This window comes from Armigeres subalbatus, chromosome 2, assembly GCF_024139115.2.
Source record: "Armigeres subalbatus isolate Guangzhou_Male chromosome 2, GZ_Asu_2, whole genome shotgun sequence".
Classification (NCBI taxonomy): Eukaryota; Metazoa; Arthropoda; class Insecta; order Diptera; family Culicidae; genus Armigeres; species Armigeres subalbatus.
In genome coordinates, this window is record NC_085140.1 from 115,025,756 (window position 1) to 115,041,391 (window position 15,636).

The following is a 15,636-nucleotide window of genomic DNA, read 5'->3' on the forward strand; positions in this document are numbered from 1 at the left end:
GTAAAGTCCAACAGAAATTAGTCCGTTATTTCTCCTTCAATTCTTGTCACAAGCTTTTCTAAAAATTCACGCCGATTTTTTTTTACCATTCTTACTGGAATTTCATTTAAAAACTCCGAGAACTCCTGTAGAAATTCATTTTTCGTGCGCTGATTCATCCCAAAGATTTCTGCGGATCATCCTCCGGAAATTCTCCCGGAAATTTTCATGGGAATGTTTGCAGAAATCCAACTGCCCTTGGATCTGCTGAAGTGCAGAAGTTGCTCCAAATTGTCTGTGGAAATTCTCCCGAGAACATCTGTGGGAATTTCTCCGAGTATTCTTACAAAAATTCCCCTGGGAAATTATTTTGTAATTCATTTGGGAATTTTGTCGTGAGTTCAAGTAAATTCTCCACAAATAACCTGCGGAATATCTTCAGAGCTTACTTGCAGAAATCCCTTCATGAATTCCTACGGAAATCGCTTTAGAAATTCTTGCAGAAATTGATTAGTGACTTCCTGCGGAAAAACTCCCGGTTCAATTTTTGAGCACTTATTAAAGAAATATCTGTGATCATGGCTATAACTCTTTTGTAAATTCAAGGCGGCATTCTTTTCGATTTCTATAGTCATTCCTGCGGTCACCGCTCCAGGAAATTCCTCCAAAAATGTCTTTATAATTTTTCGGGTTTTTAATGCTGCAGAAATCCTCTTTACACTGTGGAAATTTATTTGCAAGGAATTTATACGAAGAATCATCATAGGGTCCTTGTAGAAATTTCTTTAGGAAGTTTCTTCGTTTTCTTTTGGTAATTCTGTAAAATACCACCGGAGTTAACCGAAAATATCATAAAAAGCCCGCCAGAGCCCAGAAATAACTTTTGAGAATCATCTTTGATCGAATTTTTGGTCGACTTTCTGCGGAAGAAATTAATAAAATGAAGCATCTGCATTAAATCACAGATGTTTTCAATTGTTGTATAAACCTTCATTCGTACTAGATGAATGTTATAAAGGAAATATAAAATGTTCCAATATTATGAAAGAATTCCTGGCGACTTTTGAAAAATGATATGCTGAGTGGTTCATCGTAAAAGAAACAACCAATCAGAAACTGACAAATATCTTGGAATTACGAAGAAATTGACAAGATGAAAATGGGTGTTCATGTCCTTCAATAGACATGGTTTATGTGCGTCGTGTTTTAGAATGTATTAAAATGACAACAAGTGGCGTATCTCTCCTCATAACATTTGTTTAAATGATGCTTGAGAGTGTAATGCATGCCATTAAATAAGGACTTGGACATATCCAAAAAATAATGTTAATAAACTTGAAACGTAAATTTGTTCTTAACAACATTTGATAATGAAAATAAAACCCCTCTAGATAGCCATAAAACCAGGCATTGCAATTTATCCCATCATTCGATCTTCTGAGCAAAGATACTGATGTTATGAAGGGATATCGATCTTAGTTATCTATCTGCTCAGTAAACAAAGTGCAATGTTCGACATGGAGAAACATTTTTTCACTACTTTTGTTGTAGCAACGGCCTCGCAACGTGAACAAACCCCGAACCGCGCTGGCTATCAGGATCATCATCAATTGAAGACAAAATTTTCAAAACGACTTATCTGCTTTCGTAAGCCAAGATTCAAACGACGATTTGACGAATCTGATAGCTCTCCCAAGCAAACCAACACCATCAACAGTTAGCGGAGTCCTTCACCTACCTATTGATGGTGTTGGTTTGCGTGGGAGAGCCATCAGATTCGTCAAATCGTCGTTTGAATCTTTGTTTACAAAAGCAGATAAGTCGTTTTGAAAATTTTGTCTTGAATTGCTCAAATGATAAGTGCTCTTTGATTAGGGATAATATCTTTGCAGAAGCAAAGATAATATCCTGTGCTCAGATGATATTGCAATGCCTGCATAAAACTAATTTTCAAATAAACTTCCTTAGATTTTTTCTTAGAAATTTTCACCTAAAACTAAATCCGCGCCAAATCCGCGCGAAACCCTAAAATCGTTATGTAAATCCGCGCCAAATCCGCGAAAACCGCGAAATCCGCGTAGTCGTAACAACCCTGGTGATGGATAGGGATTTTAAATCTGCGTGGTTCGTGTGAGTGAGTGAGTTTTCCCATAGCTGATCCCAGTGTGCTTATTTCGAAACCAACAAAAAAGATCTCCGATGCATCGCGATCGCCAGCCTACTACCAATACCACGATCGTGCTCATACCAGGCTGGTGATTCCATAAATCATTGTGGTACTGTCACGCATGCTTGAAGCATTGTATTTACGTGTATATTATTAATACATGAATGCGATTTCTTTTAAAATACTGAATAGCGGTAGGATTAACCTATTGTTAAACGTTCTTTAGGAAGACAAACAGGAAGACTTGCGATAAAATACGATGAAAATAGTATTTCTAAATAAACTTACCCCATTTATAAAAGGAAGTACTATTGAATAGTAGATCTACCCGAGTAGACGAAAATAGCTAAATAATATCAAATGTTGATAAGATAGCAAAATGAGATATGGACATGATTGATATAAGAGATAAAAGATCAGACGACAATATCAATATTTTGCACTAAAATATCATGAGGACATCAAGTTATGCTATTTGTAAGAAGTGATCAATATCAAGTGCCATTAGTTTGTTCTTATACATAGCATATCTTGATATTTAAATGATATTTCGGTGCAAATTTTTGATATTGTTGCCTGTTCTTTTATCTCTTATATCAATCAAATCCATATCATGTTTTGTTATTCTGTTTATGGCTTCTGCCCGGGTAACAGTACTGATTTTACACCCGATGTTTTCTTAAGTATTTTTAAAACTTCAGTTAATCTTAGATTGAATATTATGCTAATTAATTTACTCGCATTTAATAAAACTAATCAAAGTTAAGCATGTTTAACTAAAATTTATTCTAGGTAATGAGATAAGGCTATTGGCAAATTCAAAATACGCGTGTGCTTGAATAATAAAATTGTAGGAAGTAAATAAATCTATTTTAACTTTTAAAACAGAAACGAATCATAACAGATCAATAAGTTGCATGTAATACAATAATATGCAAATGCAATGGAATACAACAAACGCCTTAATGTATGCAATATCGGGATCAAGTATGTCCAAACTGTGGGGGACCAAGTGTGTCCATGTTGAGTATTTATCTTGGTTCATTTATTCACTCAATTTAAAATGAGCAATAATCAATTTAATGAGCTTATTCAATTCTGCAATAATAAAACTACGTCCAGTAAAAATTTGACACGTTTTGGTTGGATATATTCAAAGTTATTAAACTTTCTACCTTTACAGAAAAAAAGAATTGAGAACGCTAAAATATTAAAAGCTTTCTAAAACCCATATACATAAAGGAACTAACATCAAATGTAACTCAGATTCAATTATTTGTCTAACGGATCTGTTTACACATATCAGTGGTATAATTTTTTTTAGGTTTCGAGAAAACAGGGGGGATCATGTGTCCCCGGGGATCACGTTCGATCACGGTTCGACAGAATGAGTATAGGCTTATCTAAAGAAATGGTGGTGGTAAAGAAAATTGCCTCGGCCTCAGTGGAAAATACGCTGCACTGGGAAGGCAGGCTGTCGGAAGCGGTCAGGTCGTTTCCGGATACACCTATCCCCGAGCAGCAAGCCCTAATCTGGTCACATATGAGTTGCAGTAATCTATGTGGAGCATGTGTGCTGCTAGGGATCCCGACCCCTCTATGTAACGATGCTCGAATCTGGCGAAAACGGTATTACGCTGTGATATGAAGAAATTTACGTTGGCAATGGAGGTGTGCCAGTTCCTGGAGAAAGACCAACGCCAGCCACCTAGTCCAGAATCCATTCTCTTTACACAAGAAGACGGATCTTATAATCTCCGGATGTGGACACGGTAGCTTTTTGCAATATGGCAGTCAGCACACGATGGCGAAATGGAAGGTCCTAGTCCGGATGCTATGCGTATGTACTGATTGAATACTGAGGAGAGGATGTTGATGAATTCTCTGCATGATGGGCATGCTAGTTCTAACCCGTACAACAGCCTGCTATCAATCAGCTCATCTTCGATTCGGTACCGGGCGGCACTGTTGTTGACCTTGTGAGATTTTGAAAAGGGTTTTGATCAGGTTGATCCTGGACCTGCACTGCCCATGATCGCATATTTTCAACAAAAATGCGATTGTTCATTTTGTAGAAAGCATGTTAATCGTTCAGAAAGTTCAATTTACTGAATCTTATCCCACAACAGTAAAATTTGCTTTACTATCTTGCTTATCTGTGGTAAGCTGGAAATGAATGAATTTGTGGGGAGGATTAACAAGCGATCTACAAAATCAACCAAAGTGCAAATGCTACAAATATGCGATCATGGGCAGGCTGCAGTCGATCTAAAAAGCTGCAAAATAGGCCTTCATAAGTTTCCGGTTGGGAATGAGCTGATCATTTAGCTTGAGGCTACAACCGACGAGGCCCAAAGTTGAACGGCGCTAATTGCTGCTTGGGTTCGGATTCTCGTTCTGGCCGGACAACCACAAGCAGGATGTCGTGAACAAAAATAAAATCGCACTTGGGGAAATCATTAAATACCTCGTTTATGGCGACTAAAAAGAGGGTCACCACCTGAACGGAACTTTGTGGGAGGCCAGTTTCTCCTGGTAGGTTCTGGGCGCAGAGTTACCGATTGGGACTTGAAAAGACCAGCGGGATAGAAAGTTGTGTATGAATGATTGAATTCTCCCGGATACACAAACTGTTGGACAGGTCGGCGTGTTTCCCTTGGTCGAAGGCGTTCTGGAATTTGTCCTCTAAACCAGCAAAGTACGTGTTGGTTTCGTAGCCAGGAACGCATGTTGTTGGAAACCGTATCCTTTGTAATCGGCGGCCGAATACGCCGATTGACAAGTCTTCAGACTACTTCGGCAGGAGGTAAAAGATGTGGGCCTTACGCTGGAGGGATCCCAGTCTGGAGCCTGGTTTTTCGGGATCGGAATTAAGTTTTTCCAGCCTTCGTGGAGGATCTGCTCCCTCCATATTTTGTTGATTAGGTTGAGAATTGTTGTTTACCCCGGCAAGGGGAAGGTGCTTCAACATGGGATAAATCACATTTTCAGGCCCTAAATAATTTCCATTACCCCTAGAGAGAGTAAACGCAAGCTCGGTAAATGAAAAAGGCCAGCTAATTAGAGCGTTTTGACGATCTGATGGGATTCGGAAATGCTCCAGGGTTAGTTTTCCTGAAGAAATTGATCTTCTGAAGTCTGAAGGATAGCCCTTTTGAGAGACTAGTGTTGCATAATATTTCTCAAGGGCATCGGCTCTTCGGGAGACAATGCTTCCATCGATGTCGAGCTGGATGGGAGAAGACCTTCTCTTATCGCTGAGTAAATTAACTGGCCCTTATATTTCCGATGTTGTTTGTGAGGGATTAACCGTGTAAAAAAAACTCGTCTCATTGTATTTTTTGGCGCCTCTTATGGTGATTTGACGCTGAGAATGCTTCTCCTTAAAGGTTTCCAGGACACACACACACCACACGGGATGATTAGTCTGAAGCCTTCTAAGCGCGCGGAGAACCTCTCTCCTACATTCTACTGTGCGAGTCTCTTCATATCAGCATCTCGGCGCCCGAGATGACAACTGGATTACGGGTTAGAAACATGGGCTTCACCCAGGATAGCATGCGTGAACTCTGGAAAGCGGGCCGGAATGTGAGTTTCTAGTTTGTGACGCTGGTATGTCTCCTAGTCAGCAATGGTGTATGCCATCGAGGTGAAGGTCAGGACATGCTGGCTATAATGTCATGGATGGAAGTAGTAGAATGTCCGTTGAAGAAGGTGGCGGAGTCGTAATTGAGATTGGCCCGCCCTTTATTTTCAAAGACTTCGAAAAGGGCAATGCCGCGACGATCAGTCCTAGAACCGCCCCGTAGGGACAGCGAGCGTTCAAATCTCCAAGGAACCGGAGAGGGAAGGAGGGACTACTGACCATATTATTTAACTTCTGTTTTGCACCCAGGTACCGACTTCGGTCACATATAAGTTGCGGCAACTAACTTGCACATGTTGTGCTACTCGAGACAAAACCAAAGCGTAGGTACGCGTGGCTAATGGTAATTATCACTGATGTCAATGTTGTCAAAGGGAATTTCCTATAGTGTAATCCAATGAAGTTGCTGAGACTCGGTTCACTTCACATTTAACACACGGGGACCTGTCGTTAGTAAGTTCTAGGTTGTGAAGGTTGTTTAAAAATCCGTGTATGTTCCATTGGTGACATAGCTTGATCACCAGTGGATGCGTGTAAGCTGGGTAGGTGGCTAGATGCTGTTCGTTAAACCTTAAAAATACTGGGATTTGGAGGCTGGGAATAATAACAATGATAGTTCTGCGTGGCTTCCGTTTTGAATGAGGTGCCCTTGAAATCGCGAGTGCGTTTAGCTTTGGATTCCGGGAGGCTTGTCCTTAATATGAATGGTTCTTAATTGTGTTAATCACTTTAGCATGTTCTTGTAGTTTTACTTAAAAATGAATCGCCGCGCTGCCGCATGAAAATTAACCACGTCGTCGAGTATGTGTTTACCACGCCGGTGGTTATTAAAGGACTGTTGAAGCATAGAGAATTTTCTCTCATTTCCGATAAATTCTTTAAATCGAAATCATTAGATGAAAACGCACCCACAACTAAATCTAGCATGGAGCTGATTTCTACTTGAATTAGTGCGAAAAACGTTGTGGGAAAATATCTTTGCAAGGCCTATGTATTCACTAGTTTCCTTGCTATACATACATAAATATATGTTTTTCCTTAAAATCCACCTGATATTCATGGTTTGAAAAATTAGGAATTGTTCTTCAGGAATTTAAGGAATCGTTTCCAGTAGGGTATCCAATCATGGTTTGAACTAGTGAAAAGCGTATCATGGTTTGAACCATTTTAAAATCAGTAGAAATTATCATCTCATTGGCAGGAAATGAACCTAAAACAGTATGAATGGCATATTTAGGTATACTGGAAGTGATAGCGTTTATTGTTTAAGTAATACATATTGTTTAAGTAATAAAACAAAGCGATTTAAAAACGTCCTGAATTTGCGCTAAATCCCCCCCACCAATGGCATAATTTCAAAAAGCTCGTAAAGGACGCATTTTATGACACAGGAGTGAGATCAATATACCAAAAGAACGCTATTTTTATCTGTAATCGATTGACATCATCATACAATGGAGAAACAGTTTTAAATAGTTAAATTAGTAACATTTATACAAGGTAAAAACTGATCATGGTTTGAACTAAATTCTTATCATGGTTTGAACTTGTAAATGCAGTCATATTCTGCTGCTGTCCGCTAGGAGCGCTGCATGCGCTTAGCTGGAGCATTTTGTTTACATTTCCGATATGAAAAAATCGCAATTTTCATATCGATAATTTAGACGATTTTCAAACGTTTCGAGTTACTAAACTAATGTGAGAAGATGAATAGTAAAACGAATTTGCTTTTCTATAGATTTTCTCAGCGTTTCATGCATGTTATTAGTATTATATTTAGGAGCTGCTGGCTGCTGCAGTAGTTCAAACCATGGTACGAATTTAGTTCAAACCATGAACAGTGTAGTTCAAACTATGGTACGAATGGGTCTGGGTCATTTGGCATAAAGCCATTTGGCATAACGCCATTTGGCATAAGGTCATTTGGCATAAAGGCCATTTGGCATAATGGTCATTTGGCATAACGGACATTTGGCATAATTTTGAACTGCAAGAAAAAAGTGGGTCATTTGGCATAACGGACATTTAGCATAATTTCGAACTGTGAAAGCGAAAGGGATATTTCATGTAATGTTTAGCGTAGATAAAGTAGTTCAAGGCTGTTTTCTGATAAATTTAGACTGATGGTAGACATTTTCCGGAAGAACGAAATAACAAAACGGCAGAATTACTTCCGAGAGAGGGATCACATCCATCATTGACTTATTATTATTAGTAGGGATTACATCCACCATTGCTTCAATCCGGGCATGCGCCTTAAGACCGGATCAAATCCACCATTTCCTCAAGCAACACACTTGTCATCGACGAGTTACTAAAACCAAACCAAAGTTATTGCAACCAAATCAATCTGGATTGTGTTATTCGGGGAAGAGATCACATCTACCATTGATTTATTCCCGACAAGCGCCTACTTATAAAGAAGTAGTCACATCTACCGATGTTATAATCCGGGCAGGGTCTACTTTTAAAGAAGGGATCACATCCACCATTGCATTGCCACAATTCAGGCCACACACCTACTTTTAATGAAGAGATTACATCCACCATTGTTTCAATCCGGACAAGCGCCTACTTTTAAAGAACAGATCCATTCCTCCATTGTCATAATCCGTGCAAGCGCCTATTTTTAAAGAAGGGATCACATCCACCATTGCCTCAATCCGGGCAAGCACCTTCTTTTAAAGTAGAAGTCACATCCACCATTGTCATAATCCGGGCAGGCGCCTACTTTTAAAGAAGGGATCACATCCTCCATTGCCATGATCCATGCAAGCGCCTACTTTTAAAGAAGGGATCACTTCCACTATTGCCTCAATCCGGGCAAGCGCCTTCTTTTAAAGAAGGAATCACATCCACCATTACCATAATCCATGCAAGCGCCTACTTTTAAAGAAGGGATCGCATCCACCATGACCTTAATCCGGGCAAGCGTCTACTTTTAAATAAGAGATCATATCCTCCATTGCCATAATCCGGGCAAGCACCTACTTTAAAGAAGGAATCACATCCACCATTATAATAATCCGGACAATCGCCTACTTTTAAAGAAGAGATCATATCCTGCATTGCCATAATCCGGCAAGCACCTACTTTTAAAGAAGGGATCACATCCTTCATTGCCATAATCCGGCCACAACCCTAGCAGCACACATGTTCCACATGGGTTACTGCAACTCATATGTGACCGAATTCAGTCACAATCAAGTTGATGCAACCATTTTTGTCTGACTTGTGCTGCTCGGGAAGCCTACTTTTAAAGAGGGGATTACATCCACCACTGCTCTAATCCGGGCATGCACCTACTTTTGCATTGAATTGCAAATGCATTCTTTCCACGAGAGGATAATGTATTTTTAATATTGTTATCGATGGGTGTTATATTTACTATTTCGGGGTGTTTCCCGCACCACTTAGTCACCATTTAGCGAACCCAAAGAAAAATTATGCCAAATGTCCGTTATGCCAAATGACCCTCACTTTTGACGTTGGTTACAATTCTGCCAAATGTCCGTTATGCCAAATGACCATTATGCCAAATGGCCTTTATGCCAAATGACCTTATGCCAAATGGCGTTATGCCAAATGACTTTATGCCAAATGGCCCGCTCCCGGTACGAATCAAAGTTATGTAATTATTAAGTTTTTTTTTCAATGAAACTAAGTATAAATATGTGCACCCAGGATGTTTTTAGAAAAATTATGAACTAAGCTTCCATATAAACTAGAAATCGCAGTTCTAACATGTCCCATTAATAAAATAGATCAACTTCGTTCTGCCGGCTCATCTGAAACCCGCCATTTGGTTCAAACCATAATTGGATACCCTACACCTCCAGAAATTTCTTTAAAAATACTTCAAATTCCAGAATTTCTTCAACAACTTTTCCAAGTTTTTTTTTTGAAGAGAATTCTTTCAGAAAGTCCATTGGAAAGCCAAACATTTCATCGAAAATTGAATCAAGAACTAATCCAAACAATCCTCCAGGGATTCAAACCAGAATTAATGCGAGAATTTCTTCAATAAATCTCCCATAAATAGTTTCAGAAAATATTTCAGGAATTCCGTCGGATGTTTCTACAAAAAAAATCTTGAATTCTTCTGAAAGAAAAATATCCCGGCGCCATTCGTGGAAGATACTGGAGAATACCTTCAAGATTTTTTGGGCGAATTTCAAAATAAATTTCGCGAGAAATTTTAGGAAAAATTTACGGGAATTTTTGGAGTGATGTATAGAAGAATTCTTGAAGTAAAAAGGATGGTTTTTTTTGTGCGAACTCGTGGAGAATCTCGTGGTAGAATGATGGAATTTTCCGGAGAAAAATCCAGAATAGTTTTGGGGACTTCCGGCAGTTCTGGAGAACTCATATATGGGTTGACAACTTCATGTTTTTCGGCGATAGCAGTTTCAATAAGTAAATAGAAAATAAATGTTTTGCGCCAACATTTTAGTTAGTCGGATATGAGAGCAGAAACACATTTGTTACTTATTACGACTGTTATCGCCAAATAAATTCAATCGTTTCTGGAGAAGTTTCTGGGGGAGTATTTCCTTAAATATTTTTTTGAGAAATTTCCGGGAGGATTTTAAGAGAAATTTGTGGAGATGTTTTTGGAGAAACTTTCGCAAGAATTTTGGTAGCAATTTCTGAAGGAATAACCGGAAGATTATCCGAATGAACTCTTTAAGGAATGTCCAGAGGAAACCTGGAAGAAACTTCTAAAGAGTTCTTAAACTACTTTCGAGTAGAATTATTAGAGAAATTTTGTGGGACAGATCTGGAGGAATTCCCGAATTAATTTCGGAAGGAATTTCTAGAATTCTTGGCTGCTGGATTTGAGGTGAGTTCTAGAGAATTCCATTAAAATCTCGAAAAAAAATATAAAGAAAATCAGGAGAGTTCTCGATGTAATTTATGGAATGTTCTTGTATATGTGAAAAAAATATTAAGAAGTTCTAATGTGAATTTCTAGAGAAGCTGCTAGTGGAATATCAGGGAAAATTTCTGAAACATTTCCCGAATTAAATTCCGGAATAATTTCTGGACTAGCATTCAGAGAAATTTCTGAACAAATTTCCGGAGGAATTTCTGGATGAACTTATGGAGGAATTTATGTACAAATTACCGAAGAAATTTTTGGAAGAACTTCTGGAGGAAATCTTTGACTAGCTTCTGGACGAATCTTCGGAGGAATTTCTAAACAAGATTCCGGAGAAAATATTGGAAAAACTGGAAAATCCAGATGTATTCCTTGAGGAACTTCTGGAAGGATTCCTTGAAAAACTTCCAGAGGAATCTCTGGAAAAACTTCCGGATTAATTCCTGGAAGAATTTCCGAAGGAATTTTTGGAGGAACCTCCGGAGGAATTCCTGGAGAAACTTCCGAAGGTATTCCTGGAGGAACTTCCGGTGGAATTTCTGGATAAATTTCCGGAGGTATTCCTGGAGGAACTTCCGGATTCCGGTAGAATTGCCAATTCGAAAATGGCGAGTTCGATTCTCGGTCCGGTCTAGGATGTTTTCAGGTGAGAAATATTCGACTCCCTGGGCATAGTATATTCATTGTACTTGCCACACAAGATACATACTCATGCAATGGCGGGCATAGAAAGCTTTCAATTCATAACTAAGAAAATGTTAATAGAATACTCAGATGGAAAGCAGGCTAAGTTCCAGTTGTAGAGTCATAGAAGAAGAAGAAGAAGAAGAAGAAGAAGGTAGCCCTGATCGCTACTAAATAAGCTGAAAATGCCGTGGTGTGACTTTTCTTTCCGGAGAAATAGAAAATTCTCAAAGTTGGAATCCTAATAGAAAATATTGGATCGACCCTTATTGGGCCGTCTTCAATAGATTTATAACCTTCAATGTTTTGCTGGTAATTTCAGTTGCAGTTTTCGAAAATTGTTATTTAAACTAATTTTGAAAGTGAAAACCATCAATCTTAGTACTGGTAAGTTTTCTGAACTATTCTATTTCATCAGATGTCATCCATTTGTAAATGCCACCTCCTAACTATTTCGCTTCAGCAAAGTTTGATTAACCCGCAAACCGCAAAGCAATTATAAAAAGCTATTTAATTCTTTTCACATGTCAGCAACAAAACCGACGACGACGGCCAAGATTGCATTTTCCGTCTGTTCCCTTGGCAAATTAATTCTTTTCACGGACTATCGCCGCTTCGCCCAGTAGTGTGGCGCCGAATGACCCCTCTATTACAGCGCTAATAAAAGCGGGGCAGTACCTACTTTCCGATTGAGTAGTTGGTGGTGCCATGGTCAAACGATGACGATCGAAGGCGATGATGGGGTTGGAAATAAAAAGATAGGGGAATAGTTTATATTGAGTGTTGGGGTCAGCAGCGGTATCCTATCAATAATCGGTAAATTGAATTAGCTCCCTTCGGTAGAGCGGCGAACTGTGACGACGCATTTGTATGAGGAACAAGGAACTTCATTGTGTCGTGTTTAGTTTTTTTTGTTCAAGAAGTGTACATGTTTTGCTGAACAAAAATAGCCTGTATAAAATTAACCGTGCAAGGATGATGTGACAAATTCTCTTAGAAATTATTATTATTATTTATCTTTATTAACGAGATCTTCGGCCCTTGGCCGGCTCATCTCGTTTAGAAATTATTGCAAATTGCAATGCGCATTTGTATACTTCTATTTTTTTTACTTTATACGTCTTCTACAAAGCCCATCCATTATCAGTGCATATTTAACCACCAATAAAATATGTATGTTTGCTCTTATAGCATAAAGGAAAAAAGTACGACGTTTGCAAATGTAAGATTAAGAACGACTTAGGTCGTGTTTAATTATGCATTGCACAAACACGGAATCTGATATCTTGGACTCAGTGACACGGGTACAAGAACATGATATAGTTTAAACGGTTATTTTTTCGCCTATTTGCGCTTTTATCCTGAGACATCAAATTTAACTTACAGATAATAATGGTTCTACGTCTAGAATCTCACCTGCTACAACAAACTTTAAAATAACAGCCACGAATTGTACAATCATTCTTCTCATCTGCAATCGACGGCGACGACGGTCGGTGTATCCTCCCGACATGCACCCAACAGAGAACACATTTCCGCCCATCGTCAACTGTGAACGTGCGGAAATTTGATTATATTGGTGCATGAAAAGTAAAAAGCGACACAATTAAAGATGAGAATCTGTTTTCTTCTGTTTTCCTTTCTCAGCAGACAGGGCGAAAGCGGTTTAGGCGAGCACGTTCCTTCGGAATCCCTCGTCGTTGTTGGATTGTCGCGAGTCGTGTTGCACCGGTTGGAAGCAGCGAGCGTCCCAATAAAATCCCTTCATCTTTTTTAATTAAGACACGACAAGGCAAGGATTCCCAACAGGAAAGGGACATAAAGTCGTGGATATTAGAGCGCGTAGTTTTTTCCCCCTATCGTACCTGCCTCGTTTAGGAGTGCGTCCACCTGCCGGCACCACCCGTAGGATATAAACCCCGCTAGGCACGTCGCCGTGGTCACCCACCCACCCGAGCAGGGTCCATCTGAGGGAGACAGTATAAAGGTCTATTGTTGTACGCGCGGTGCACATCGCACATTCCGTACCTTCCGTACGGACACACCACCACCACCAGCAGGAAGAGTCAACAACTGCAGTGCGCAGTACTTCCCGCCGGACGAACCAACGACACAGCATAGGCTAACAGCACAGCACCGGCAGCAACAATGGGAAAGCAGAACAGCAAACTGAAGCCCGAGGTGCTGGAGGATTTGAAGCAGAACACAGAATTTTCAGGTGAGTTGAATTTATTAGGGCGAAACATAATGCGGGTGTGAATAAAGAGAAGTTGATAGAGTATGATCATCTTAAATTTTGCTAGCGCATTGCTTCGGCGTCAACTTTTACAGGTTTTGAAAAGATTCAAATTTATTCAGAACATCCTATTTGGACATATCTAAATCGTTAATCACACGCATAACCTTCAAGTCTGATCTCAATAATACTTTGGAAAGCTTAGAACATTGGACATTAGAGTGATTCAAATTTTGACTTTTTGCCCTTAAACGATTGCATTTGCCATTTTAATAATCCTCCTGAATTTTTAGCAATTTTGGATGTAATTTGACTGTGCACACGTCATTTGAAGTTTGTATGGAAATTACTGTGAAAACTGACCCTTATGTGGAAGATCGTTCCGAGAGGTGGCCCATGAACTATTTTAATATAATCAACACATTGCCTACACAGAATACTTCTCAAGCTGAAAGGCAGTTGTTGTTGCGAAGCGTTTTCTCTTTTGGAAGCAAAGTTATGAAGAAAACAAAAATGCTCATTATTGATATTGATGTTATTCTTTTACGTGTTAAATTGAATTTCCCACGATTCAGTATTTCCTTAATAACTTTTCTTGCGAGCATTAAATCGTTTCGCAACAAAGACGGCCTGTTTCCTTGTAAAATTTCTTATGTTGCCGATATACTCATAAGTTGAAATTTTCACACAAACTTCAAACCGCGCGTGCTCACTCAATTTACATCCAAATTAGCTAAAAGTTTTGGTGGGTTAATAAAAAGGCAAATGCAATCGTTTAAGCATCGGGGGGCAAAAAAGTCAAAATTTGAATCACTCTATTGGACATATTTAAATCGTGAATCATACGCATGGCCTCTAAGTGCATATTTGGACACAATGGGGTGCTATTGGTATTGTACATAGCGTAGTTAACGTGGTAGATCTTTTAGGTCTGAACTCCAAAATAATTTGGAGAACCTAGAACAGCGGTTCTCAACCTCTTCGGAGCTTTGTATAGCTTGAGGTACCCCCTAGTTTTTTTTTAGACCCAGGTATGTTTCAGGCTCACTTGTAAAAGTGGGTAATCACTTTTCACTCGATTTTGAAACCGGGCAATTCAATTTGATTATGCCAAATTTAAAAAATAAATCTTGGGATTCTGACAAAACATCAAAGATTCATTTACTTCAACCTAGCACCAAAAATTTGGAACTTGAAGTTCGATAAATCCTTTGTAATTTGGACAAAAGAAATAAAGACGTTTGATTTTCTTTAAATAAATAGTTCCTGAAATGTGTAGTTTTCCGATGCAAGACCACGGTGATGGTGGCTAGTTCGCTTTCCGATCCAGTTTTAAAAAAATTCTCAACTTCCCTAAGCATAAGAGTTTCATCGTGTTGGGGTAATGAAATATGAATTTTAAAATACTACTTGGTTTTATAACTTCGCAGTTAGGAACCGTAAAAGTGCTTAAGAATCTTGGGATTTTATTTGAGACATTGAAATTTTAATTCAAATTAATTGCAATTCGACACACAGGTTGTATGAAGAATCATTTTTGTTAAACATTCTTACCGCGCATATGCACAGCACGTGTTTCTGAAAGGGGCACATTGATGTTATTTTTGGCAAAAAAAAAATCCATGTGTCATAGTGGGATCAAATTCACTACATCCTCATGCTCGATATTACTCAATGTGAACAAGATTACTGTAGAGTAGATATACAACAGTAAAGCACATGTGACAATGATATTTAATTTGCAAAACAGCTACCGGAGTAAATTTAGATGGTTTTTCCACAAACGTGATCTATATGATGTTGCGCAAAGGGTTATCACGGCTATGTAGCTAGAAGGAGGGGTAGGCTCAAGTCTCATCAAGACACGTGGATTCTATTTCGCCAAATTGATATCAATTTGTTCATTTAAGAAACATGTGCTGTGTATACGCATAGCTTAAATATTTAATGAAATTAAAATGATAATACTGTGTTGTGAATCCTGGGCTTCCCATTGCTCAGTGGAAATATGTATTGCTACAAAGTAATCATGCTGAAGGCGA

The 15,636-nt window shown here is 38.9% G+C and overlaps 1 protein-coding gene across 4 annotated transcripts in view; it reads left to right on the forward strand.

Annotated features, from left to right (window-relative positions):
- LOC134210699 (neurocalcin homolog) overlaps nucleotides 1-15,636 on the forward strand; it is a 493,920-nt gene that overhangs the window by 457,014 nt on the left and 21,270 nt on the right. For 2 of the 4 annotated variants that reach the window (XM_062686925.1, XM_062686924.1), the window contains exon 2: nucleotides 13,006-13,576. In XM_062686925.1, the coding sequence (XP_062542909.1) occupies nucleotides 13,507-13,576 (70 nt within the window). In that variant the 5' untranslated portion in view covers nucleotides 13,006-13,506. The remainder of the gene's footprint in view (nucleotides 1-13,005; nucleotides 13,577-15,636) is intronic. The other 2 variants (XM_062686923.1, XM_062686922.1) reach the window with 1 other exon arrangement.